Below are 27,921 nucleotides of genomic sequence, written 5' to 3' on the forward strand. Positions count from 1 at the left end.
CCTAGCCTATCAATATAGTTGATGTTAATATAAAGAAATGTAACATTAGGTAATGTTAGCTAAGTTATTCAACATTGACCCACTTACCCTCTAGATCTTTTCCAACGATGTCCTAAAGTAACCACATGTCATGATCATTTGCATCATAGACATACGTTCATATCTATGATTAGCATGATCATAGCAGCTTCATTGCTAAAGCATAGCCAATGTTAACCGATGTCATTACATGACTTCCTATCCAATCAGAGGCAGAGTAGGGCGGGTCTTCCTATGGTCACGTGCTTTCCCGAGCTCGCAGGACTCACGAACGCGCGACCAGCGCGTCCCCGAGGCTCGTGCACAGCACATGTTTAAATGGCTCAATACAGGTATTGGTGGCTTCAAAAACCCCCAAACCCCTAAAACTAAAAGTTTATATTGATAAGATTGGTCTCTGATGCTGAATGATACCCAGAAAAATTTTGTTTTCCTTTTCTAGCCCTATCTATCATCATCCACTAACATGGGAAATAAGGGTTCTTGGGCCGCATGCCTTGATTTGACTTGCAATACCGGGCTTTGGCCACTACGTCAAATGGCTTCATGCGCCGGTGAGCAACTTTCATTGAAATGAATAGGCAGCCATTTTCAATGCCGTCTCCAGTTATATTATACCTCCATGCTTTCAAATCGTAGAAGAATTTTTCCTTCCAGAAGCTGTATTAACCAATAGACACGCGAGGGGCACGTCAACGAACAACCAATCGCAGATCAGATCAAAGACCACGTGATCATTGTTTTTCTCTCTGGCGGTGTCAAGAGATCAGCCCGCCGAGTGACGTCACATTGCTGGCTAGCACCACGTAAACGTTAGCTCGTGGTTTCAATACATATTATTATAATATATATTATTCGAGTTACATTGACAATCAGGACTAGTTTCTAAAGCCGTTTGAGAGACACTGGTATGTTATAATATGACCAACATCTGCTCTGCTGCCTCTTTTTGTTCTGGGAATGAGATTGATGATGGCTAGCTAGTGTGTTGAGCTAGCCATGGTTAGCACGAGCTAGTTAACTCAAATCGGTTATAAATAGCCCGGATGTGACGGTTGGCCAGTTTAACTGTATAGTTAATTCAGTCAATATGCATTAGCCAGCTAGTGGGTTAGATCGGTCACGTAAACCGTTATTGTATAAAACAGTGAGATAATTTGTCAGCTAATGTAAGTTAGCTTGGTAGTTTTCTCGTCATGGAGGCATTTGAACTTAGTAACTGAGTTACTTGCAACCGTGAACTTTGTTGTCCAGGCTATAATCTGAGTGTGTGGGGGATAACGTATACAGTATGGGGATTGATGGTCTGTTCATAAAAAAACACACTAACCCTTCAAACTACTCTAATTCATCTAACCTTAATCCAGTGAAATAGTGCTTATTTATGACTTGTATTAATTCATGCATGTGTCATGCATTTATTTTGTTTAATTTCTTCCACGTTTTTGTTGTCCATCAGCTTATTGAAGAAAGAGTATATTGTTTCTTTGGAATAAACCCATGAAACCTGTCGCCAAAGACGGAAAGGAATGACTCTTGGATGGGCTCCAGATACCTGGATGCTTAAAGTGAGTCAAGCGGTTAACTTGTGGCGTACACAAGTTCAAAGACCAGGATTACTTCCATTATCTCCTTTGCAAACCCCTCCTTACAGGCTCCATGCACGCCAGTCTCTTAGTCACAAGGTTGGCTATCACGGCTGGAAGCACTTCCAAAGCTCAAAGAACCGAAGACGCAAGGGGTGGCTTTTCAGAGTTAGCCAGCTGAGGCACAGACTTGGCCTCCACACCAGTACCTTCTGTTTGAACACCTCAGCCTCACGCTGGTCTGGTCTAAGTCAACACATGTCGCGCATCAAGAGCACTCTGGACTCCGTCTCCAAAGCTGTGAGTGGGACACACTCCGACCTCCTCTCCAAGATAGCTCGACTCAAACTCAATGCCATTCAGGCAGGGAAAGAGGTTGGAAAGGAAGCTATCCCTGAGGTCGCAGCACAGGCTGAGGGGAGTAAAGCCAACCCAGAACTGGCCCCTACCCAAACCCCCACCCCGATCCCTACCCCTGCTCCTACAGCTACTCCCCCCACTTCTACCCTTGTCACCACTTCCGCCACTGCTCCTGCTGCCACACCTGCCCCTACGCCCATCATTGGCACACCTAGCACTGCTGCCCCTAACATTACCCAGTCAAATGTCACAGCACCAGTCCCCAGTGTCAGTGAGTTGAGGGAGAAGAGACTCCGGCGCGTTGTTACCCCAGTCAAAACCACTGGAGCCTCGAAGGTGGATCAGGCCCAACCCAAACCACGAGAGACGATGGTGGATCAGGCCCAACCCAAACCACGAGAGACGATGGTGGATCAGGCCCAACCCAAACCACGAGAGATGATGGTGGATCAGGCCCAACCCAAACCACGAGAGACGATGGTGGATCAGGCCCAACCCAAACCACGAGAGACGAAGGTGGATCAGGCCAAACCACCAGAGACTATGTCCAACAGCACCGCCGTGTACAAACAGACTACCCCGCTCTTCCACCCCAGCCCCTTCTTTGTGAACCTGGATGAGACTTTCAACTACCTGGCCCACCACGTGAATGCCTACTTTGGAACCAGCACAAAGGCCGATGAAAAGATTGCGGACAACAAACAAAATGACTGCGATAACTCTTCTCCTTCCAGTGAACCTAGTGAGCTCCTTTCTGTGTCCGAATCTACTGCTGCACCTGCTGCATCTTCCCCCAAGAAGGGCATCATTGGGCACTACCTCTCCTACTCAGGCCCCACTGTCCAGGCCTTTTTAGGAAATTACATCACTCCCCTGGTCCCCAAATTTCGGTCAGAACCCAAAAGTGCTGCTGTAGAAAATGAGAAGTCTCCATCTGCCGAAGGACCCGCGAAACCAGTGGAGTCCATGGTGAGCAAGGAACTGAAGGTTGACGAAGAGAAAGCCAGGAGACTGCTGCTTCAGAGGGAGAAGGTATGTCTCGTCTGCATTACAGTGTATATTTGTTGTTAAAGGACCATACCGGTCTAAATATGATTTGATCTCCTTAAACTAGTCACCCGAAGTTTATCACATTACCGCAGTCAGTTTTCTGAAGCAAAGCTCATGTTAAAAGATATTTGCACTTTCACGTTTTACTTAAATTTCAAAAGTTGAACGTGATGGCTTTAAAACATATTTTCTAATTGTTCCCTCGTTGCGCTGACAAACTTGCAACAGTTAGTTTCAAATAATTTTCAGTAGTTTTTATTTTATATTATTTTCGCTTTAATCTGCTAAACTCCTGCGCTATATTCTCTAATCCACCTACGCTAGATTCTCTACCCAGCGCTCCTAGCAACGGCTGCCATGTAAACAGGAAGAAGACAGACCGTTGGCGTAGGCTGTGCAAAGAGGGTTAAAACGAAAATAAGAACTACTGAAAAATATTTTAAACTAACCAGGGCGCGTTTGTCAGCGCAACAAGGGAACAATTTAAAAATAGGTTTTGAAGCCATCACGTTCAACTTTTGAAATGTAAGTAAAACGCGAAAATGCAAATATCTTTTAATGTGAGCATCACTTCGGAAAATGGATTGCGGTAATGTGATATATGTTGGGTGAGTAGTTTTAGGAGATCAAATCATATTTAGACCGGTATGGTCCTTTAATTATCAAGTATTAGGTCAGATTTTGGGCCAAAACGTTACTGAGGAAGTCCTACAGTACTACTACTACTGCACCCCGGCTCCTTGGGGCAAGACACTGAACCCCAGATTGCTCCAATGAGCAGGCTAGCACTTAACATGGTGTGTGTGAATGGGTGAATGAAAGGCCATTGTAAAGTATTTTGGATAAAAGCGCTACATAAGTGACATTTACAAACTTTTACTATGTTTGTTGCTTTGTTAGTTTGACTTTGCCCTTGGTTTGTCCGGACACCAACAATGTGTCATTTAGTCAGTGCCCATTTTTGAGTGTAGGGCACGTACCCAGAATGCATAGCTGTGTGTATGTGTGTTGTGTACATACTTTGGAAGGGTGCCAATACTGATGGGTCCTACCAGTGCTGCGTGTGATGTTTCATTCGTATGCTAGCTGGAGGGTTCCTAGAATCCCTCTTCAAAAATAACTCCTCTGTAATAAATCTGGAATGAGACTATGAGTAGGGATGAGATGGTATACCGTAAAACCGTGAACCGCGGTATAAAATGTCCACGGTATTAGAACCGTGACATTCCCTGTGTTTACGGTATTACGTTTACGGTATTACACAATAATGCGCTGCTGAAACTTCACATTTCAAGTTGCTTGCAACAATTAATTTTGGAATTTAATATCAGCTTGATATTAATAAACTGAATTTAATTACAATAGTGTGTATTTTTCATCATGTGTTGCACTGTAGTTCCTTCAAAGTAAAATAATAGTTTTTTTTATGTGTGTTGGGGAGGTGAAATACCGTAAACCGTACCGTGTAACTACAGTAGATACCGTACCGTAATGCAAAAATCCATGCCATCTCATCCCTAACTATGAGTAGCCATATGTTATAGAGATATGGAGAGGAAGGAATTACTCTGAAGTCTAATTGTCATGGTCTCAAAGTTATGCATATAGTCTAAATATAGGTTGGCTACATCATGGTTGGTAAGTAACCTGATATGCATGTTAGTCTTTAGCTGACGGCTCAGTTCAGTGCAGCTTCAGTTCAAAGAACAGGCTAAGATGATGTTTGCTAGGTCTTAGAAGATGATTCAGGCAGGCTGTAACTTGATTTTGGTCTTTCTGTGTTTGTTGTTCTTAGATTATTGCCAGGGTGAGTGTGGACAGCCGAACCCGAGCCCTGGTCCAGGCTCTACACAGAGCCTCTGATGTGAAGCTGTACATCAGCAGGGTGGAGGACCTCAGTTACCATCTCATGGAGTTCCCAGAGACGCGAGGTGCAGCTATCAAGGTTAGTGCTTCTGGGTAATGTAGTCTGTATCCACACGTCCCTTTTTCTCTCCCTGGAAAGAATATGCTTCAGCAGTGGGCCAAAAAGATCAAACACTCATTCCGACACTACTCAAAGAGAGCAGTTGGTTTTGTTCTGACTGTCCTGTCATTTATACATGCACAATCGTGTTATGTCTGGCCAGAATCTGCTTCAGCAGTTCTGCTGGTCTTGCTGTTTGTACTATGTCCTCTAAATTCCCTCCAAATGTCATGTTTTGCTGTTGCAACGGTTTATGCTTCACGCTGCTATGTGTGCTGTTCAGTAGCTGTCCTTCTCTACAGTATGTAATATTTAAATCACACAGGCCCTTTTCTGGGACTTGAGGACTTTACAGCCCATTTCCCCTCAACCTATTTTCACTCAAGGCCATTGTCCCATTGCCACAGGGCTCTGTGGATATTCAGATCTGGGCATCAGGACGTTTTTTAGTAGAGGTTGTGGTCAAATTCATGTAAGAATTGCAATTCTACGATTATCGATTCAGAGAATTCTGTTTTCACCCAGTTTGGATTTCAGTCTATTTTTTGCACTAATGTTACAGACATTTTTTCAAAATGTTGTACTATGTTTGCTGGCAGTCCAATAGAGGTGCAATAATTTTGCACTTGGATTGTATTTAATGGGTTACTGTAATCAAATGGTGGAAAAGTCATTGAAAATTTGAATCTATCACATTGATAATCATCATCGAAAATCAAATCGTTTTGAAATCAAATCATGACCCCAACAATCAAAATCGAATCATGAGATCACTACCGATTCCCACCCCTATTTTTCAGTAAGTCACTCTATGTATAACCTACTCAAGCCACGCATGATTATGATGGGTTGATGAAGGATGATAAGACTCACTCTTCCGTTCCTCTCCCCAATTCCTGATTATTTGGTGCATGTGTTCCCCCCAGGAGAAGCTGGTCCCCTGCCTGCTGCGCCTCAGACAAGCCAGTGACCCCACCCTGAAGTCAGCCGTCAGACAGGCCCTCACTCTGGTGGGCTACAACAACCCTGTCAAAGGCAGAGGCATACGGGTTCTGTCCATAGATGGAGGGGGAACCAGGTATAGTGTCTCTGTGTGTGTGTGTTGTGTGTGTGTGTGTGTGTGTGTGTGTGTGTGTGTGTGTGTGTGTGTGTGTGTGCGTGCGTGCGTGTATGAGCGTATTTGTTGTAAACTTAAGTTCAGTCAATGTCAATGTTCTCAATTAACTGTGTTCTCTGTCTCCGTGTTACCTTGACTCTCAGTTGTTATTATCTCATGGTGTGTGTGTGTGTGTGTGTGCACGTGTGCGTCTTCTCTGTGTCTGAACTTTCAGGGGACTGGTTGCCCTTCAGACTCTGCACAAACTGGAAGCCTTGACAGGCAAACCCATCTACCAGCTCTTTGATTACATCTGTGGTGTCAGCACAGGTACATCGTCCTGCTCTGCTTCTGGCCTGGGTCTTTAGTTGAGTGTGTGTTTGTGTTTGTGAGTGCGAGTGCGAGTGAGCGAGTGAGAGTGTGTGTGTGAGAGCGAGAGAGACAGAAAGAGAGTGTGTGTGTGTCTTCATGTGTATCAGAGAGAGAGAGAGAGAGAAGGAAGCAGGCAGCAGGGTGGAGGTGTGTGTGCGTGTGTGCGTGTGTGCGTGTGTGCGTGTGTGTGTGTGTGTGCGTGTGTGAGAGCGAGAGAGAGAGAAGGAAGCAGACAGCAGGCAGGCTGGAGGTGTGTGTGTGTGTGTGTGTGTGTGTGTGTGTGTGTGTGAGAGAAGGAAGCAGACAGGCAGGGTGGAGGTGTGTGTGTGTGTGTGTGTGTGTGTGTGTGTGTGTGTGTGTGTGAGAGAGAGAGAAGGAAGCAGACAGGCAGGGTGGAGGTGTGTGTGTGTGTGTGTGTGTGTGTGTGTGTGTATGTGTGTGGGGGGGTGTATGTGTGTGTGTGTGTGTGAGAGAGAGAGAGAAGGCAGGGTGGAGGTGGAGTAAAGCAAACAGAGTGGAACCCGGAGCCCTGGACCAGATTGAGCCCATTTTCCACTGACCCATTTCCTGCTCTGTACTTGTCTGGTCACACCAGTGTTCAAAACCCTGCTCGAACCCAAGACCATTAACATGGAGAGCATATCCCTGTCAAATCTTTGTTTTTTCTCTTTTATTATTTGCATTATTTAGGCTCTACATATTTTTCTCCTGAAGAGCTTAGTTGTATACAGAACAACCACATTCCAACATCTGGCAGCTGAACAAAGGAGCATGACTGTGATATAAAATGCGTCAGCTGCCTGCATGCTATGTATTTATAGAATCGCCGTGCCTGTCAGTTATTTGAAGGTACACTGAGTCACCACAGAGGGGCGCTGTTCACCATGTCTGCCTCAGGCGCTCCCAGAAGGTTCATTGCCTGTCTGTTTCCTCCCCAGCACAGCACACAGAAAACGAATGCAGTGCAGCTGCCACCAAAACTCCCTCTCTCCCCTGACCACTCTCTCTCCCCCTTTCATGTCTCACTAATCCTGTCCAGTTGGAGGAAGCCAGCCTCGCTCTCTCATTGGCCAGTGTGCGTCGCGGCCACACTCCATCCGGTGCATGTTTCAGCGAAGCCCTAATCCCCTCAGAGCTGTAGATGAAGAGAAAAGCCCACATTAAGAACACATCTGGGCCACATCTAGGCTGCCCGGTCAAGGCTTGCACGCCTGGGTCCCTGGTGGGTGGGCGGGGGGGTCTCTTGAATCTTCATGGCCGAACCCCAAGCTGCCATTAACCCCGGTGCTGGCCGAGCTTCTCACCCCAGACAGAACTCCGAGGGGATGGGTCCCCACACACATTGGACACGCATTGATTGAGCGAATCCCAGTTGGTTTGGGCTGGGTTTAGTAAGAACTGGTGGTATTCAGATAGCCTGTAAATTAGGGATGGTTTAAAGGGGGTCAGTCCATGTGGATCTGAGGAATGAGAGAGAAAGCGTGGCTTGGTTATGGTCTGTCAAGTGAATTCAGCTCCTTTAGTCGATATCACTGGATGGCCATTTTAATCCTGTCCTGTGGCGGTGGATGGATCATCCCTGCGTAATGATACCCATAATGGATTATCCATCAGGCAATTAACCCAGACTCAGGCTAGCTCCAAGTAGAATGAAAGAATGAGATTGGGTCCTTTGTTGGCAATTCTGATTCTTGTTGGCATTCTCTTGTGAAATTCTTTAGCCATCAATTACAAGTACTCTTGCGTGCGTGTGTGTGTGTGTGTGTGTGTGTCCTCTCAGGTGCCATTCTGGGCTTCATGCTTGGCGTGTTCCAGATCCCTCTGGACGAGTGTGACGACCTCTACAGGAAGTTGGGTTCTGACGTCTTCAAACAGAACGTCATCGTGGGCACGATGAAAATGGGCTGGAATCACGCCTTCTATGACAGCGAGCCCTGGGAGAACATACTCAAGTGAGACCCTGTCTGTCTGTCTGTCTGTCTGTCTGTGTCTGTCTGTCTGTCTGTCTGTCTGTCTGTCTGTCTGTCTGTCTGTCTGTCTGTCTGTCCACCAACCTCCACAGATACCTCTAAGATGAGAGGTTCCAGCATGAGATCAGCACAGAGTTTTCATTTGAGCTGAATCAACTACTCAGCGTATTACAGTACAGTATGTGGCATCTTCATGTCCATTCATCATGTTGTCCACTGTATGTGATGTCAGAGAGAACACAAATGACATTCTATGTAGCCTCTATGATCATGCATGACTCTAAGACCATATGGACAAAATCTGTGAGCACTCATCACCGAATAGTGCACCTGTATCAACAGCGAGTAACACAGCTCCCCCTGTCTCCCGCAGAGAGAAAATGGGCTCTGACCTCATGGTGGAGACGTCGAGAAACCCCAAATGCCCAAAGGTGAGCTTGATAACACGCCGTGACTCCCTCCGAGTGTCGAGGGAGCTGGCAAGCAGGCCGGGCAGACGACCCCTGTGACCCTTCATAATGAGGTCACCGGACGGAGCCTCTGTCTGACTCTCTTGAACAGCCTCACCTCACAAGCCCCACCTCTCTGCTCTCCCTCCGCTACTGCACTCACAATTCACACTAACGCTGTGGAAGACAGACGCCTTTTCAAATCAAATCAAACTTTATTTGTATAGCGCATTTCATACACATTAGCGGGTTTTAGCGGCTGTAGCTCAGTTGGTAGAGCGGGTCGTTCAATGATCGAAGGGTCAGCGGTTCGAATCCCAGCTCCGACTGTCCACATGTCGAAGTGTCCTTGAGCAAGACACCGAACCCCAAATTGCTCCCAATGAGCAGGTTAGCACCTTGCATGGCAGCTACCACCTTTGGTGTGTGAGTGTGTGTGAATGGGTGAATGAGAGGCCATTGTAAAGCGCTTTGAGTGCCGCTAAGGTGGAAAAGCGCTATATAAGTGCAGTCCATTTACCTTTTACCATTTTAGCGCGGCTGGGACATAATTCATCGTCAGCTTTGTTGCTCATCGCTGGTGTTAACTAGGCTTATGGCATGAAGTGAATCTTGTAGAGGTGTAATCTGCTTAGTCTTGTCTTAAAAGTTTAAAGAAACTTGTCATGTACTGGGTGTACTCTCGTATGGTGCTGGAGAGCCCATATGTCTGGTTTTCCATTGCATAATTTATATTCTATGCTACAGTCTGTTTATCGCATCAGCAGCGGGAATAGCTGCATGTTCAGTTGAAATATGGTTTCTCAGACTTACATGACTTGCATATTATATATCAGAACCAGATTACCAAGCCAAGTGGAAAAATGTCATGTATCGCCCCGTGTCGCCTGCAGGTGGCAGCAGTGAGCACCATCGTGAACCGGGGCACTCCTCTGAAGGCCTACGTGTTCAGGAACTACAACCTGAAGCCCGGGGTTCGGTCTCACTACCTGGGGAGCTGCCAGCACCAGCTGTGGCAGGCCCTCCGCGCCTCCTCGGCCGCGCCCGGGTACTTCCAGGAGTTCTCCCTGGGCAACGACCTCCACCAGGTGAGACCCGGGGTCAAGCACCGGCGGGGCTCCAGCAGGGCCCTCGGCCTGGCGGGGCCGACACACTTGACTTTGACAGGCTTTGTGATGGTTCACAGCTGAGGTTGTAATATTATTACAGGGCCTAGTGAGCTTATGGACTCCAGTGTGTCACTAGGTCACCTATGTTCAGCTTTAAACAAGAATATCCTCAACCTAATACACGTGAGGTGTTTTTTGGTGTGAGGTAAAAGGTGAACGTCAGCAGCATGATTAAATGGAGCCCTGTTTCCACCAGGTCAGCACAGGTTTCCAGGCAGTTGAGTTTTGACCGAAGGTCGAGTGATGACAGAGTGAGAGACACTTAATGGCGTCTGTCTAAACAGGCATGCATTAGGCCAACGGTACAGCAGCAAACACTTCCTTCCCCTCCACTTTCAGCCATTTGACTGATCAATACAGTCCTTCCTTACCTTGCAGCCCTCTAAGGGCTGGGCTTGGCCATGACTCAGCATTCTGGGAGAGAGACCAGGAGCGAGACCAGGAGGTAAACAGCAGCAGAACTCATTGATGTTGCCCGAGTTTGTCTCCTCGTCGTATCAAGCTACTATGCCCTTTCAAATCGCCATAGAGCGTGCACACACATTGATGAGATCAAAATGTGTGTGTGTGTGTTTGTATCAAAGGCGGGATCACCTGCTGGCGTACCCCCACTGTGAATAGGAAGCGGTGTGTGTAGTTGTAGGTGAGAGGAGCAGGAAATGTGGGGAAGGAAGGCTCCGGAATGAAAGGGAATAGCTGATGAAAAAGCCCAGCTGCTGCGTTGGGAGTTTTGCCAGCCTGGCGTCTTCCAGGTTTCACTCCAACCCTCCCCTCCTCCTCCTTCTCCCCCACCTCCTCCTCCTCCAACCCTCCCCCAAAACTGGGCCGCTACATAATGGAGCTTTAAGGGCCTAGTCACCATCTCCACGCTGTCAGAACCTTAAGGGCCTAGTCACCATCTCCACGCTGTCAGAACCTTAAGGGCCTAGTCACCACCTCCACGCTGTCAGAACCTTAAGGGCCTAGTCACCATCTCCACGCTGTCAGAACCTTAAGGGCCTAGTCACCACCTCCACGCTGTCAGAACCTTAAGGGCCTTGTCACCACCTCCACGCTGTCAGAACCTTAAGGGCCTAGTCACCACCTCCACGCTGTCAGAACCTTAAGGGCCTAGTCACCACCTCCACGCTGTCAGAACCTTAAGGGCCTTGTCACCATCTCCACGCTGTCAGAACCTTAAGGGCCTTGTCATCACCTCCACGCTGTCAGAACCTTAAGGGCCTTGTCATCACCTCCACGCTGTCAGAACCTTAAGGGCCTTGTCACCATCTCCACGCTGTCAGAACCTTAAGGGCCTAGTCACCATCTCCACGCTGTCAGAACCTTAAGGGCCTAGTCACCACCTCCACGCTGTCAGAACCTTAAGGGCCTAGTCACCATCTCCACGCTGTCAGAACCTTAAGGGCCTAGTCACCATCTCCACGCTGTCAGAACCTTAAGAGAAATCTTCAATCTGCTGATGTCAATTCATATGAGCTTACTCACATCACATGATGTGTTTCAGTAAGGCCAGGCTAATACGATTTTTTTTTTTTTTTTTTTTTTACTAACAACGAAATGATTTTGACTTAAAAATGTCATTTTCTAATCCAAGTGAAGCATTGCGCCCGGGTCTTCTAGACCAGGGGTTTTCAAACCTTTTTTAGGGGACCCATATATTTCTACAGAATCTAATGCGGTCCTAACTACTTTTACAGTATGTGCAATCCACCAATGTTTGTCTAAGCCATGAAAATACCATGGATCACTAATGGGAATGAGCCTGATTGCTCTGCATGGCCGTACTGCAATCTGCAGCATTTTCTTCAATACTGCATGTTTCATCATAGTAGCAAACATATAGTGGCTGCAAGGGGTGAAAATTAACTTTTTGGCTCACGGTGAGTCACCTGCCAAGGGGCTGCTATACTTCTGAGATGTGCCAGGGACCAGGGACTTTTGAAGAGCTAATATATGTTCACAGTGCCTGAAAAACATCATCCCTTCCTTGTAGTTTCAGGTTAATTTAGTTGAGAAGCGAAAAAATATCAGCATTAAAAGAAAGGATTACAAGCCATTGTTCATCAGTGAAGGGGCTTATTTAGCTAGAGTTGGCTCCTCTTGCACGAGAACAGTGTGCATTGCCCCCCTCACCCAGCTTGTACAGTCTGCATTACATTATATTGCATCAGAGTCATAAAGCAGCTACCACTTTTATCCAAAGTGACTTACAATAATTGCATTTAAAGTAGGAGAAGTCAATGTACTGTTACTACTTGCCAGAACATGCATCTCCTTTCTAAACAAGTGACTAAGAGCATAATCTTGTGTTGAAGGCAAAGTGCAAGAATAGCAAACTGAAAATACAATAGGTGCTTAAGAGGGAGGATCCTTGAAGAGGTGATTTTTGAGCCTGCGGTCACTCTGTGACTCTGCTGTCCTGATGTCAGTGGGCAGTTCATTCCACCACTGCGGACTGGAGCCAGGACAGAGAAGAGCCTTGACCGTGCCGATCAGAGGCCTCGGAGTGAAGGGGCAACCCCTCGCCCTGAGGTAGCAGAGCGTAGCGGTCGGGAGGGCTTGACCATGGTGTGGAGGTAGGAGGGCGCTGTTTCTTTCATTGCCCTGTAGGCTAGTACCAGAGCTTTAAACTGGGTGCGAGCTGCTATAAGGAGCCAGTGTAGGGAACGGAGGAGGGAGGTTGTGTGGGTGAACTTGGGGGGGGGGGGTTGAACACCAGACGAGCAGCAGCTTTCTGGACAAGTTCCAGGGGTTTAATGGCTCCCCAGCAAGGAGGGAGTTGCAGTAGTCCAGGTGGGAGATGACCAGGGCCTGGATGAGCGTCTGCGCCATTTCGTCAGCGAGGAAAGGGTGAATCCTCCTGATGTTGTAGAGCATGAATCTGAAAGAGCGTGTAATGGATGTGATATGTGCGAAGAACGATAGTTGTCATCTGGGGTCACACCCAGATGTCTCGCAGTCCGACTTGGCGTCAGTGCACTTTTACGAAAGTGTGGCAGCTATCATAGAAGCTCTGCAGTGAAACTTGGGAAATTTGCACATTTAGAACTAAAGACGTATTACATTACAATACATAACAGTCATTTAGCAGACGCTTTTATCCAAAGCAACTAACAATAATTGCATTTAACGTAAGAAAAGCCAATCAAATCAAATCCTTTATTTAATCAGATAGGCATCATTGAGATTAATATCTCTTTTTCAAGAGTGATCTGTTACAGCAATAAAAGAAATATAACAACAGACAATACAGAGAGACATACTTTCATAGCAAGAATCGGTTGTAGGGCAAGTTATCAGACACCGCTGCACTGACCAAGAGAACTGGTTTCATAGTCTTTTAAAAGGGATTCACCCAGTGTGATCAATCCTGGCAATTTCAGGTCTTTTTGCAACTCATTCCACGTCGATGGAGCAGCATATTACCAATCCAATAGGAGTACTACTACTTACCAGAACTCACAAGTGCATCTCCTTTCTAAAACCAGTGACTAAGAGCATAATCTAGTGCTGAAGGAAAAGTGCAAGAATAGCAATCTAAAATACAATAGGTGCTTAGGAGGGAGGATCATTGTAGATGAGTTTTGAGCCTGTGGTGAAAGATGGGCAGCGACTCTGACGTCAGTGGGCAGTTTGTTCCACCACTGCAGGGCCAGACAGAGCGGTCGGGAGGGGGTGTAGGGTTTGACCATCGCCTGGAGGTAGGAGGGAGCTGTTCCTTTTAGAGCTCGACCGATAGGGATTTTTGTGACCGATACCGATAACCGATTATAGAGCGGGGGAAATCCCAGATAACCGATATGCAGCCGATATAGTGAATTTTTGAGCTGGAATGAAAACCTGGCCTTTTTCTGTGTGGATTGTGCAAAGATTTTGCACCGATATGATTATGATTATTACAGCCCAGTGACAGTAGTACAGAGACAGCTGCTTTCTTAAACCAATGACTTGAAAAGGAGTAGTGGAAGTGGAGTGACACAGACACAACAATACCAGCACCATTGGCATCACAGTTTGGCATTTAACAGACCCAAGACAGGTACTTTTTGCATACATTTTATTTTTCCTATCGGCGTGTATCGGAAGACATTTTACCGATACCGATATGACCCGAAATGGCCAAATGAGGCCATATCGGGTACCGATATATCGGTGACCGATAATCGGTCGACCTCTAGTTCCTTTCATTGCCCTGTAGGTTAGCGCCAGAGTTTTAAACTGGATGCGAGCCGCTACAGGGAGCCAGTGTAGGGAACGGAGGAGGGAAGTTGTGTGGGAGAACTTGGGGTGGTTGAGCAGCAGCTTTCTGGACAACTTCCAGGGGTTTAATGGCTGACGTCATGAATCTGCAGGAGCGTGTGACGGATGTGATATGTGCGGAGAACGACAGTTGGTCATCCAGGGTCACACCCAGATTCCTCGCAGTCCGAGTCGGGGTCGGGAGGAACAGCAGCTCAGTCTTGTCCAGGTTGAGCTTGAGGTGATGTGTTGTCATCCACTCCGAGATGTCAGCCAAGCACCCAGCTATGCGTGTCTCCACTTGTGTATCAGAAGGGGGAAATGACAGGACTGGATGGGTGTCATCAGCATAGCAGTGATAGGAGAAGCCATGCGAGCAAATGACAGAGCCCAGAGATGTAGTGTAGAGGGAAAACAGGAGAGGACCCAGGACAGACCCTTGTGGAACCCCCGTAGTCAGACTACGTACAGTATGACATAGAGTAGCTAGATCAAACACAGTCAAACTCTGAGTTCTCACTCCCGTGGGCCAATGAAGCCTTTTCTATATCGAGGCACAACAACACGTCCATTTATATTTATTCTGAACACGCGTACTAAAAGATTGACGGACTGCACACACACACAAGTCCGGTCGATTCACTCTCATAAATGTACAACTACGGCACTGCCCACACATTCTTTAAACCGGGCAGCCCTCCTGAGGGTCGCGACCCGGGATTTGAAACGCCACTGTTCTAGCCCACCGGCCAGATGCCCTTTGACTGGGTGTTCAGCAGCCGGGTGCCAGCGGAGCATAACGTGGCGTCTGTGTGATGTGAGGATTCCCCAGCGAGGGAGTCATCTCGCCCGGTTCCACCCACGCCCACGGAGGGTAGCGCTCACTCCCAGGGCAGCACAATCCCCCTTTTTGTGTCCCGGGTGCAGTAAAACGACTGCGCCGCATGCTGAGCGAATGCCGGAATTCTCAAGCAGCGTTTGAAGAACGTTTTGATTGTCCTTCTCTGATTTCGGGGGCAGGACTGGCAGTTTGAAACCTCCCCGGATTCGGGGGCCTGAGCGCCGGTAGACATGTGAGGGCGTGCGATTGGGAGCGAGGCGTTTTGAAGTGGAGCAGCCAGGCAGGGCGCTATCGCAGCCCAACAATTGTCGCCATAACCACGGAGGAGTATGCCTCGAGGAGAAAGAGAGTGAGAGATGGAGAACATGGGAGAGGGAAGAAAGCAAAAGGAGGAGGAGGAGCGCGTCGCACATTAAAGCCTCAGTTATCTCTGCTCCCGAGACCGCAGACCACTCAGAAGTCGACGCCCCCAGGGCGTGCACGGAACGGAGAGGGCCCGCGGTTGCCATGGCGTCTCCCTTGGCGCCAGCGAGGAATGGGGCATGTTTGTGCCCGCCTCCTTCAGGCCCCCCCCCTCCCCCGGTGCCGCCCTAAAAAGAAAGACGCCTCGCTGGCCGGCAAAATGGAGGCCGTCACCTCGCTACTTAACACGCCGCCCATTCACTGTCACTCACGTGAGGTAGAGCGAAGGGGTACGCCGCGAGGGGGACTCAGAGAGGAGCGGCACCAACGAGACAGACCCCCGTTAGCGAAGGACTTTCGGTTATTGGAGAATCAAAATCATAGGAATCAATCAGAATCATCTTTATGGCGAACTCGTCAACACTAATGAGGGAAAGTGCTTTACGAGTATAAATAAAGGTTTGAAATGAAATGATTTGGCATGGGCGCACGCTCGCTCGCTCGCTCGCTCGGGGAAGGGGGGTGTTGATTGGCCTGCTACCCAGGCAGCGCAGTGCTTCCAGGATGAAGCAGGGAGGAGGAGGAGGAGGAGGAGGAGGAGATAAATCAACACCTGCTCACCAGGGCCTGCTCCTCCTGCGTCCTGCCCTGCAAGCCGAGACCTGCTGGAGGATAGGAGGCTTTTTAGGCCCCGCCCTCTCTCTCCTCCCCTCTTCTCTACACAGGGGCAGGCTTTCACTGTCCCCACGGTAGGTTACACACAGACACACTTATTACACACACATACATACCCGCGCTCACACTCTTCTTTCTCCTGCTCAGTGCTCTTTCTATCACTATTCTATCACACACACACACACACACGCACACACACACGCACACACACACACACACACACACACACACACACACACACACACACTTGATTGCACTGGCACACTTCCTCAAGGATTAGGCCAGTCCACTGATTACATTGACTGACCGCTGTGTGAAAGCCTGTCTGGCTTCCTCTATCCCTCCCTACCCCCCTTACCCCTCACAGAGCACACACACACTCACGCACACGCACACACACACACACACACACTCACGCACACACACACACACGCGCACACACGCACACACACACACACACGCACAGCCTCACTGCACCTCACATGGGCTCTTGCTGCAATGGCCCACAATGAGGTCTCTTTAAGGCTAAACCAAACTGCATTAAATCAGTTGTTTTTGCGCATACCTGTATTTATGCATTCCTATACTCCCTCTGCTCTGGGGTTAGGGTTAGCTGAGCTCACCTGGGAAATTAGCATTGCATTCCCATCTGTTTGCTTGTGACAATGGACAGTAGAGATATACTTATGCAATATTGTACAACAGCTAGTTCCAACCGTGCATTGTGATTGGCTAAGATGCATTCCAAGCAGTTCCTTAAAACCCTATAATGGCACTGGGTTAATCACGAAATGTATTCCTACTTCCTATCGCTCGTAGTTCGTACTCGCGTTGCCTAGCAATCGTAATCAAAGTCGGAACTAGCTGTCGTATCGCGGAGGTCTATTTAAGCAAGACTGAACACTATAAACCCGTCTTTTTCCAAAATAAAATGAACGACAGTGCAGTGCTGTTGTATAAAAGCAATAAGACACGAGAGGGAGTGCTTTACTGTGGGTTATTCGCACGGCTGTGGTGCCTACGGTTCTCCGCTTCGCGTCGCGCCTGCGGCCGCACCACAGCCGTGCCAGTAAACCACAGTAAAGCACGACCTTGAGTGTCTTATTGCTTAATTAGCGAGGCAGATATTACTGCTTATGCCTGTAGAGATTCCACACCATGCAGGTGAGAGAGAGGGGAACCACATCCATTTACCTGAAGGGTTGTCACACGCTCCAATCACAGGGGTCATAGCAGGCAGAGATGATTCAGTGCCTTAATCTTGTATGTGTGTGTAAGTGTGTGTGTGCGCTTGTGTGTGTGTGCGCGCGTCTAGTGAAGGTGATGCTGAGCAGTAGACCTCAATTTCTTTTTCCAGCCTCAGGCCACAGTTGCTACTCTCTCCGTGCCTCCCAGATTGGACCTCCTCCATTCCCAGCCTGTGAAGACAACTTGAACCTTGTTACGACCTCGCCAGGCCTGCGGGGTCGAAGGTCACTGGGGAGAACCAGTCGGCGTAATTACATAATGTGGCATGGTGACCTCCTGACCTGCTGCTGCTCATCACACTAATGCCATTGTTTGTCTCATCCTGGTTGGTGACAGCCACGGTATGGATCAGTTAGATGCTATCTGGGCACTTGATTAATGGCATGATCAGATTGATCTACTAGATTGCACTGAGAAGGATTTACTGAGGTGGTACTGTGTATGTGCGTGTAAGCAGTCTAATGATCCCTGAGCGAACGAGGAAACACATGGTCAACATGGTTCATGACACGTGACGGCTTAGTCCCCATCGGCTGATACGACTGGCAGCTGAACGATCCATAGAATATCTACTGAATGATTGGTCCTTAGGAAACAGAGCTGCCATTGTGGCGGGCTGTGTAGCATCAGATGACCCGCGCCTTATGTAGCCTCTCCTCCAATTAAAGTGTGTTCAGAGAGACGCCTCACAGGCAGGGGCCTCTCAGGCAGGGGCTTGTGTTACAGCATGGCAGGATGGCTTGGGCCCATCTGTAGAGCCCTGCCGGCCATACACAAGCTTCAGAGGAACTCCTAATGACCATGCAGTGTGTGTGTGTGTGTGTGTGACCGTGTGTGTGTGCGTGTGCGCGTGTGCGTGTGTGTGAATACCCTGAATCTTCCTCCCCCTCTTTGAGCTGCATCCAACTCTGTGTTGTGACCAATCAGCACAGCCCTAAAATCCCTGAGTTGGAGAGAGACGGGCGTTCACCTCTAGCAGGACGTTTGTCATATTTAATAAGGGCTGACATACTCTCGACTGTGAAATGACTTTTTCGGATCACGACGATAGCACCCCCTCTCCCCTTCCAATCACCTCCCCCTCCCCCCCCCTAAGAAGGCTTAAAGTGGAGCAATAAAGATAAGCTTCCAAAACGTAATGGCAGTTGAATCATTTTAATGAGCATAAGCTTCCCTTAAATGGCATTGTCTTCATTCCATCCATTCCGCGTGTCTCTTTTATCATTGTAGGAGTTGTATTCTGAAACTTAATGCAGGGAGGATTTCTGTGCTATACATAATTCAGTGTAATTGCTGAGGTTGACATCAGTGAAACGTGGTCCCGCAGGTGCGATGTGAAGCCTAATTAAGGGGAATCTGTGTGTAGTCGGGCCACAGGAAAATGAAAAACCAGCCATTAGTGCCTGGAAGAGAACGGCAACATTGGAGGAAGAATGTTGGAGGGACCCTGCGGTATCTATGAAAGAGAGACCAGCACATGAGAACGTATCTGGCTTAGTTCTACACCACCGTCACCGAGTTAACGTTTGAATTAGGGCTGGGTTTAACAAATCGAATGATTCAGAATCGATTCATGAATCACAAAATCGATCTTTTATTTAATGAATGAATGAATAAATGAAGGAATGAATAGTTCATTAATTCATTCAATGATTCATTCATTCATTCATTTTTGGAAATCAGTATCGATACCCAGACCTGATGTGTTGCATAACTTGGCAGTCATGTAATTAAGGTAACAGCTAAAAAAAACAGGTTTTAGTAACACTAACCGAATCGATATCGAATCGAATCGAATTGAATCGTGATTATCGATTCTGAACCTTGTGAATCGAAATCGATTCTTGAAATTCGAATCGATACCCAGCCCTAGTTTGAATGTACAGTACTGTGTGTACTGTATCAACCCCAAATTCTGGTTCCCCTGAAAGCCCTGGTGTCAAACAGTGTGAAAAGAGAGGGCTGGACCCTTCGGAGGACTTCCTGACCTCTGGGAAGTGCCACTTTCTGGCCGTGCGACACAGGCTTTTGGCGAGAGCGGCATTACAGCTCTTAATCCCCATGAAGGGAAGTGACCCTTGACCCGCGCCATGCTGGGTATTTGACAGGCAGCTTTAGTCGCGGCTTTGTGTTCACAGAGCTCACCAGCACAGTTTGCCCCTAAGTAGACCATTGTTTCTAACGTCATTCTCCCTCCGTCTAAATATGCCCTGGCCTGAAGAACTCCTTGTGTGAGAACGTGGCGGCGCTCCAAGTATGGATCCCAGATGAAAAGTGTCCCAAAAGACCCGGTCCGGTCCGGTCTCAGGAGTCTGCCAACGGGCCTCCGTGTGGCGGAGCCCAGCCAGACGGTTTATTCCTGACAGCTGTGGACGGAGATGATGGATGCAAATGAGTCTCCTGAATATTTGATTGTGCCAAAAGAACTACAGTGCACAAAACCCTAGCAGTGTTCCAAATAGCACCACGGAGTCTCCTCAGTGCCTAAAAACAGACAGCGCTTCAAGGCACCGACTATTTGAGTCTATTGAGCTCAGTAGCTCCAGCAGGTGCGCTGCCATTGAGACAAGTTGGAGCGTTCTGCTGTCGGTTCGGTTGCAGACTGTGTGCTCGCTTTCTTGCCAGCCACACTGACTACAGTACTATATTATTCTCGAAAACGGTCCCTCGTCTATGCAGGGAAAAGAAGCCGCAACCGACTTAACAGTCTTAAGACTGTCGCCATAATGGCCGCTGAGCGTGGAGAATGGAGCCACTGTGGTGCGAGCGATAAGGAAAGTGCTGAGCTGAGCCGTTTCCAGCTGGGGGTCGACTGCTTCTGGCTGCAGCATCGCTCCCTCTCTTTCATGGTCTGTGAGGAGGGCAGTCCAGATGTCGTCTCCTCCCCTCGGTCCGTGGTTGGTTCCCCTGGGCCGCCAGAGGCCCCACTGGAGCAGGACGCCGTGACCCGGATGCACTGTGACCCGGACGAAGCCCCGCCTCCCGTGACCCGGATGCAGCCCCGCCTCCTGTGCAACCGTATATCACGACTTTTCCTTCCAGCAAAAACAAAATGTATTTAATCTATTGAATCGCTCTACATAGAGCGAATTTCATAACAATTTCGCTCTGGACTAGACGAAACTAATTTCGCTCTGGACTGGACAAAACTAATTTTGCTCTGGACTGGACGAAACTAATTTCGCTCTGGACTGGACGAAACTAATTTAGCTCTGGACTGGACAAAACTAATTTCGCTCTGGACTGGACGAAACTAATTTAGCTCTGGACTGGACAAAACTAATTTCGCTCTGGACTGGACAAAACTAATTTTGCTCTGGACTGGACGAAACTTGGAACATTGACTGCCCCACCGGAGAATCGCCCGGGGAAACGATTGCCTCCCGAAAAACGACGGCCCTGCCAGGCCTGGTCCCCGGACGGGTTAGGAGTTAAGGGTTAGGGTTAGGGTCAGGGTCAGGGTTAGGGTTATATGAAAATGATAATAAAATCGTTCAGTGGAGAGCAATTCAATAGATTAATATTCGTATCCTCGGAAGCAAAAATGAGTGAGACTGCCCTGTCCTGTGAGGCTTAGAGCAGGATTCAGCTGGTCTTCAGCAGGATTCAGCTGGTCTTCAGCAGGATTCAGCTGGTCTTCAGCAGGATTCAGCTGGTCTTCAGCAGGATTCAGCAGGATTCAGCTGGTCTTCAGCAGGATTCAGCTGGTCTTCAGCAGGATTCAGCAGGATTCAGCTGGTCTTCAGCAGGATTCAGCTGGTCTTCAGCAGGATTCAGCTGGTCTTCAGCAGGATTCAGCTGGTCTTCAGCAGGATTCAGCTGGTCTTCAGCTCCGCGGTCCCAGAGATGAACACGTTTTCCGATGAGTGTTTTACGACTCGCCCCAGACGTTCTTCATTGAGTCTACCAAGACGGATCATTTGATCACATGGGGCGGCGTCATAGCTCAGGAGGTAGAGCGGGTCGTCCAATGATCGGAGGGTCGGCGGTTCGAATCCCGGCTGCTCCTGACTACCTGTTGAAATGTCCTTGGGCAAGACACTGAACACCAAATTGCTCCCAATGAGCAGGCTGCCACCTTGCATGGTAGCCGCCGCCATTGGTGTGTGAATGAGAGACCATTGTAAAGTGCTCTGGATAAAAGCGCTATATAAGTGCAGTCCATTTACCATTTACCCTTTAAAAGTTTCCCTCCGTTCTCATTTTGAGCCATTAGATCAAGCTGCGATGATTCTCTCCCCTGGGAGATGAGCTTTTCTTTCTCGCAATCTTAATATTCAGATTTTGATTCTGGGGGCGTGTGATACTGAGTAGTAGAGACTATACTCGGCTCATTCGGTGGTCAGTGTCAGTGTCAGTGTAGGCTCTTGGCTCTGGGCTCTGTACTCTGGGCTCTGTGCTCTGGGCTCTGGGCTCTTGGCTCTGGGCTCTGGGCTCTGGGCTCTGGGCTCTGGGCTCTGGGCTCTGTGCTCTGGGCTCTGTACTCTGTACTCTGTACTCTGGGCTCTGTGCTCTGTGCTCTGTACTCTGTGCTCTGTACTCTGTACTCTGGGCTCTGTACTCTGGGCTCTGGGCTCTGGGCTCTGTACTCTGGGCTCTGTACCCTGGGCTCTGTACTCTGGGCTCTGTACTCTGTACTCTGTGCTCTGTGCTCTGTACTCTGTGCTCTGTACTCTGTACTCTGGGCTCTGGGCTCTGGGCTCTGTACTCTGGGCTCTGTACTCTGTACTCTGGGCTCTGGGCTCTGTACTCTGTACTCTGGGCTCTGTGCTCTGTACTCTGGGCTCTGTGCTCTGGGCTCTGGGCTCTGGGCTCTGTACTCTGGGCTCTGTACTCTGTACTCTGGGCTCTGGGCTCTGTACTCTGGGCTCTGGGCTCTGTACTCTGGGCTCTGTACTCTGGGCTCTGTACTCTGGGCTCTGTACTCTGGGCTCTGTACTCTGTGCTCGGCCCCAGTCATACTCCCATATCTTTTTTTCTTTTTTACCAGGAACCTTGAGGCGATGACACCATTTCTCAGTCCCGCTCCTCGGGTGATTAACAGACCTGCGTCTCGTAGGCAGCCCTCATATTCCCCATCTTGCCATGTGCTCTGGCACTGATTTGTACAGGGAGCTTTCTCATTATCCCCCCCCACCCCTCCCCATTCAGTGGCATGCACACACACCTATCCTAACACACACACACACACACACACACACCACACAAAGTCCCCAGACACCCCAAGTCCCTCAGCTCCCACCCTCCAGGCTGGCTTCTAATGAGGACGGGCCCCTGTGTGTTTGATCCTGCGCCCTCCCCCGAATCCCAGACCCCCAGCCTCATGCCTATTCAATACCCCCGCACCCCCCGCCCCCCGCCTTCCCCCTCTCTCTCCCTCCATCGCCCCTGGTCGACTGTGAATCCACACCAAACGGCTCTTAGATGGCTGCTTGATGCCAAAGCCAGACAGAAAGAGCGTCGGGGAGAAAGCGACAGCATGGCCGTCCGTGTTCTCTGTGTCTAGAGAGAGAAACTGCGGTGTGACTCTCCTCGCATTGATCTGTTCCATTCTGCTCTATGCAAAGTTAGTTTGTTTTCTATTATTTAGTCTATTGGCATGTTGCCTTTCCTGCTTTTCAGAGTACAATGCTGACAACAACAAAAACATCGACGAAATAAGCTTTCGCCGCACCAAGCATCAATTAAACAATCTCTTTGATGCGCCGCATGATTTTAGCCGAAGCATTCAACATGATTGAATAAGTATGGATATTAAATGCCTAGATGTTTCGGCCAAGAGGCCTTCGTCAGGGCAGATCTGTGCCGAAACATGGAGTCATTTTTATATGAATCATCATCATGATCTAGCCCAAGGATAAAGGCTTTTTAATTTTGTACCAGAAGAGCTGCCTTAGTTTTTTCTTTTCCATGGTATTATGACTCCCTGCTAAAGAGCAGCTTCTTGGTTCACCTGCCTCAACCCACTTGAGCACTCAGTAAGTAAGTGTGTAAGTGTGGATGTTGTTATATTGTAACATCTCTCTCTCGCCCCCTCCAGGACGGCGGCTTGCTCGTCAACAACCCCACAGCGTTGGCCATCCACGAGTGCACGTGTCTGTGGCCCAACACGCCCGTGGAGTGTGTGGTGTCCCTCGGCACGGGTCGCTACGAGACCCCCGGCAAGAACAGCGCCACCTACACCAGCCTCAAGACCAAGCTCACCAACGTCATCAGCAGTGCCACCGACACCGAGGGTAGGTGACCTCCACCGTGTACCCTCGCACATAACATCTGTAAGAGTCAGTGTATCACCTTCATCCAGTGATGTATGCTTCGCTTTCAACTGCAGCTGATCGACCTCTAGAAAGCTCCATGAATGTTGTTGAGGCACCGCCTTTCTAAACACAGTGTTATTGACCCAGAAATAATACTGTATGATTTCTTACTGTTATGAGCTGTAATCCTGCCGCTGCTCAACTGTTTCCTTATCACACCAAACACATTCAGAGGCTGGACTGAGTAGAGATGGAACGGTATGAACATTTCATATCGCGATTATAGTGACCAAAATTATCACGGTTATCAGTATTATCGCGGTATTAAAAAATGTGCTGAACGTTTTCAAAAACTACTGATGCATCATTTCACCAAGTTTTATATTGAAAACCACAAAATTAGCAGCAATACATAGTTTTTGCTTGCATTAACATTAAAATAATGCATCTTGGTTGCTAACTTCGGTTGATGCTGGACAGTATTCACAGTGAGTTTTTCAAAGGGTAATCAAACACGGTTTTAATGATAATTTAACACGATAAATGTAATCGAATTGTATCGCGATTTATCTTTATACTGGTTATCGTTACATCCCTAGCAGAGTCAGGGGCCGGTGCGTCTCCTAAATGTGTCCCCGTCCTCTCCCTGGAGCTGTGACCCAGATGTGTGACACTGTTCTCAGCCGGGCCCTCCTCTATTCAGGATTAAACTCCCCCGCTATCCAATCAGGATCCGTTATTCATATGCGGCAGATTAACACACTCACAGAGCAGATTTGCCCTATTTCCTTTCAAAAACACCCCTGCTCTCATCTGCATATTCACTCCCCCGTTTTGTGCGTGTGTGTGTGTGTGTGTGTGTGTGTGCGTGTGTGTGTATGTGTGTGTGTGTGTGTGTGTGTGTGTGTGTTTGTCAGCAGGGCTCCCCATCTGTGCTGGTGTAGAGAGAGATAAGGAAGATTGAGTGTCTGTTTAAACTACACTATTGATGGTTGATTTACAATAAGAACTTAGTCCAACTCTAGTCATTTAAGGACTGTGAGAATGTCACTTGCTTTACCCTTAACTCACACAGGGTTTGTTCAAAGCTCATTGAAAGTTGATGCGATGATTATCCGAAGTGAAGGAAAGGAGAAGTGGTTTAGGAGGCCAACTATCATCCCTCAAATAGCCTCTGGATATGTTTCTCAGCAGACAGCCGTGTTAAACATTCAGCGAGGCATCCTAGAATAGAACTGACCTGAGACTCACCTCGTCTTTTCTGGGGGAACATCGACACAAACGGCTGCCTCCTGGCCTCCTTCAGGCATATCAGCCCCGTTATCGCCAGACCGAGCACGTTCATGTGTTTGGTTTACTCCAGTTGAACATGTCCATGACGGAGTTCACTCTCTGAAACAACAGCCAGACTCACACACGCAGAATAACCTTGGTTCTGGCACTCACACAGTTACAAAACAATCTGAAAGAGAGCAGTCCTGTCAGTACTGACAGAACTTTGACTAGCGTGGCCTACTGACTCCCACACTAACTTCAAACTGCTTACACATATTGGTACCATATTGGTACCATTAGGCCCATGTATTGATGTTTGTGTGTGTGTGTGTGTGTGCGTGCGTGCGTGCGTGCGTGCGTTCGTTCCTTCGTTCCAAGTCTTATCCCTAACACTGAAGAAGGCCCCTGGCCGAAACGTTTGTTGTGTTGTGGAAACTAGCAGTGTTAAGAGGGGTGTTTGGCCGTGAGGTCAAGTTGAGAACAGCGAGCTCAGTTGAGGTCCCTAGTGAGTTGTGCAGGTGCTCGGGTCTCCTGGGAAGTTTTGTACTGTCAGAAATGACCAACAGTTGCCGCAGCATGCCCGCGCTAAGAACTTCAATAAATACTTTGTGGACTATCCGTGAGTGCTGGACATTTCTTCCTTTTTCAAGTCTTATCCCTCCCATCCTCTCCCCCCTCATGTCCCTTCCAGAGGTCCACACCATGCTGGACGCCCTCCTCCCCCCCAACACATACTACCGCTTCAACCCCTACATGACCGAGGAGATCGCCCTGGACGAGAGTCGCCACGAGAAGCTCCGCCTGCTGCAGACGGAGGGCCTGCGCTACCTGGAGAGGAACGAGGAGAAGCTGCAGAAGGCCGCCCGCATCCTCACCCAGGGGAAGAGCCCCGCCCAGAGGCTGGCGGAGTGGGCCAAGCTCAGGGTAGACATGTATGACGGGATGCCCTCCATCTCCTCCAGGCTCTAGAAGTCCTCACACACACCTTCACCTGGGCCCTCTTGTACAGTACCTCACACTCACTCGTACATGGAACTTGAAGAAAACCACTTGGGCTCTGAGAATATGTTGTAGTTTAGTTGGAATACACATGTAGAGATACAACTCACCCCACACCCCTACTCTCCCATACATTGTGCCCGTCTGATTTGATAGCTAGGATAGCATTTTCCAGTTCATGCTACACCCATTTTACAGTGAGCTCGGGCAGCACCTCACAAGGGATGATTCTCTCTCTCTGTTCAGAGGAAGTACTGTAAGACAAGGTGACCAGGGAAGGTTCCTGTGGTGAAGCACAGTCAGTCTACTGTACCCAACAAATGTTCCATATAGTCTAAACCAGATTAGAAAAAAAATACAAAAACCTAGTTGAAGTAGAGACTAATAGCTAAGCTGGAGTATCTCTGGACTGTGGGGTTTGCTGAGGATACAGAAGTAGCACCTCTGTTTTCGTTTTAAAATATGTTATCACAACCAATGTATCCTCACACTTTATTTATTTTATTTTCATAGGAAAATAGATGGTAACGTTTGATTAAAATATTACCGTAGCATCTAAACTCCGACTTCCACACGACTACAGATTGGCAGCCATCAAACCACTTAGTTGATGGTTGGGTATCAAGGGTTTACTTGTAAACCAGAACAGGACAGAGAATGCAACTGACTCACAATTCCTCTTTGCAACAACTGGTCATTAAGTATTTCTCGAACTTGCACTTTTTACACCAATGCAGCTAGTAATGACCTTTACTTAGGTCATCATAATGGTGATGCTGATATCGGTACATAAGCTTGTAATATTTGGCATATATACTGTATAGATTGTATATAAATGAATGGTATTATTAAAAGGGCACGTAGCAAAGGATCTGGCTATCACCTGCACACTGCTGCACAAATGCACAGACTGGAGAAAGCTATAAGAACGTATAAGTTGCATACCTCACTCCTCGCTCTATGACTGCTTTAGAATAATGACCTGACTGTGCATAGAATTAAATTGAACTATAGATAGGAAATGCATTAAGATTAAAAAGGCTCTTGAATGATAAGACTCGCTATGTGTCTTTGAGCTGTAGAGGATTTGAATTTTAGTTGTAGAGGTTTTATCTGTCGCTCTTTTTTTTTCTTTTTATTTGTTGCATGACTGTTGATTTTATTGATGTTCTGTGGGTCATGAGCACTTTCCAATCAATCTCCAATGTGTTGCTCTTTTCAATGCCTCTTATCCAATGCCTTTTATCTCCCATCCTACCTTGAAGCTGTCTTTCAGTCTTACTCCATCCCAGTTCTGTATACAGTATGCACACTGTATTATTTCTTGAATCATGCGGGTTTGGCAGAGCTTCTGATATATAGGACTCTGCTGTGTGTTACATTGCTACTACTTCTTAGTCTTAGTTCTTAGTCTCTGGAGCTGTAGTGTAGCTAATGAGGACTCGGCTTTAAGAAACGCAAATGTAAGAAACGCACTTGAGACTCATTTCAACTGTCAAAACAAGTCGCTGACTGTGTAACTATCTGGTGTGAAAATAATGTCTTCACTCCTGAGGGACCCAAGGTAAAATGGACATGGATATTGTCACAGTTTAGTTTAATCCTGACATTATCCTATTGTTCCACATGTAAGGAGTGTGCGTGTGTGTATATGTGTGTGTATATGTGTGCGTGTGTGTGTGTGTGTGTACAGTATGTAATTAAAATCCATTAACTTACTGAACCTCCCTGACTGGACACTCTTTATTGCTTAGACAAGATGATGGTTAGCCTACCTCTCGAGAACCTGAGTCTCAAAGGTTCTCAGTTAATGCTCACCATTTCAGCCAAGGACACGCATGGCCTTTTGGTTGTCAATGTTTTAAAGTAATGTTTTTCCAGTTTTGACTGCCTGGCACACATGAAGACCTGTGAAGACATTAAGAACC

General features: G+C 48.0%; 1 protein-coding gene across 1 annotated transcript; it reads left to right on the forward strand.

The window, feature by feature from the left end:
• Nucleotides 1–1,883: 1,883 nt before the first annotated feature.
• On the forward strand, nt 1,884–27,623 carry LOC311320936 (calcium-independent phospholipase A2-gamma-like; the record flags this gene model as incomplete). The annotated part of the gene is made up of 9 exons (XM_084452802.1): nt 1,884–3,017; nt 4,831–4,980; nt 5,928–6,079; nt 6,333–6,427; nt 8,250–8,421; nt 8,813–8,870; nt 9,782–9,976; nt 23,503–23,698; nt 25,686–27,623. 9 exons carry the CDS (start codon nt 1,884–1,886, stop codon nt 25,961–25,963), a joined length of 2,430 nt encoding a protein of 809 aa, XP_084308928.1. The 3' UTR covers nt 25,964–27,623.
• Between the last annotated feature and the right edge of the window lie 298 nt (nt 27,624–27,921).

The sequence above is a fragment of the Borostomias antarcticus genome (assembly GCF_949987555.1).
Source record: "Borostomias antarcticus genome assembly, chromosome: 18".
Classification (NCBI taxonomy): Eukaryota; Metazoa; Chordata; class Actinopteri; order Stomiiformes; family Stomiidae; genus Borostomias; species Borostomias antarcticus.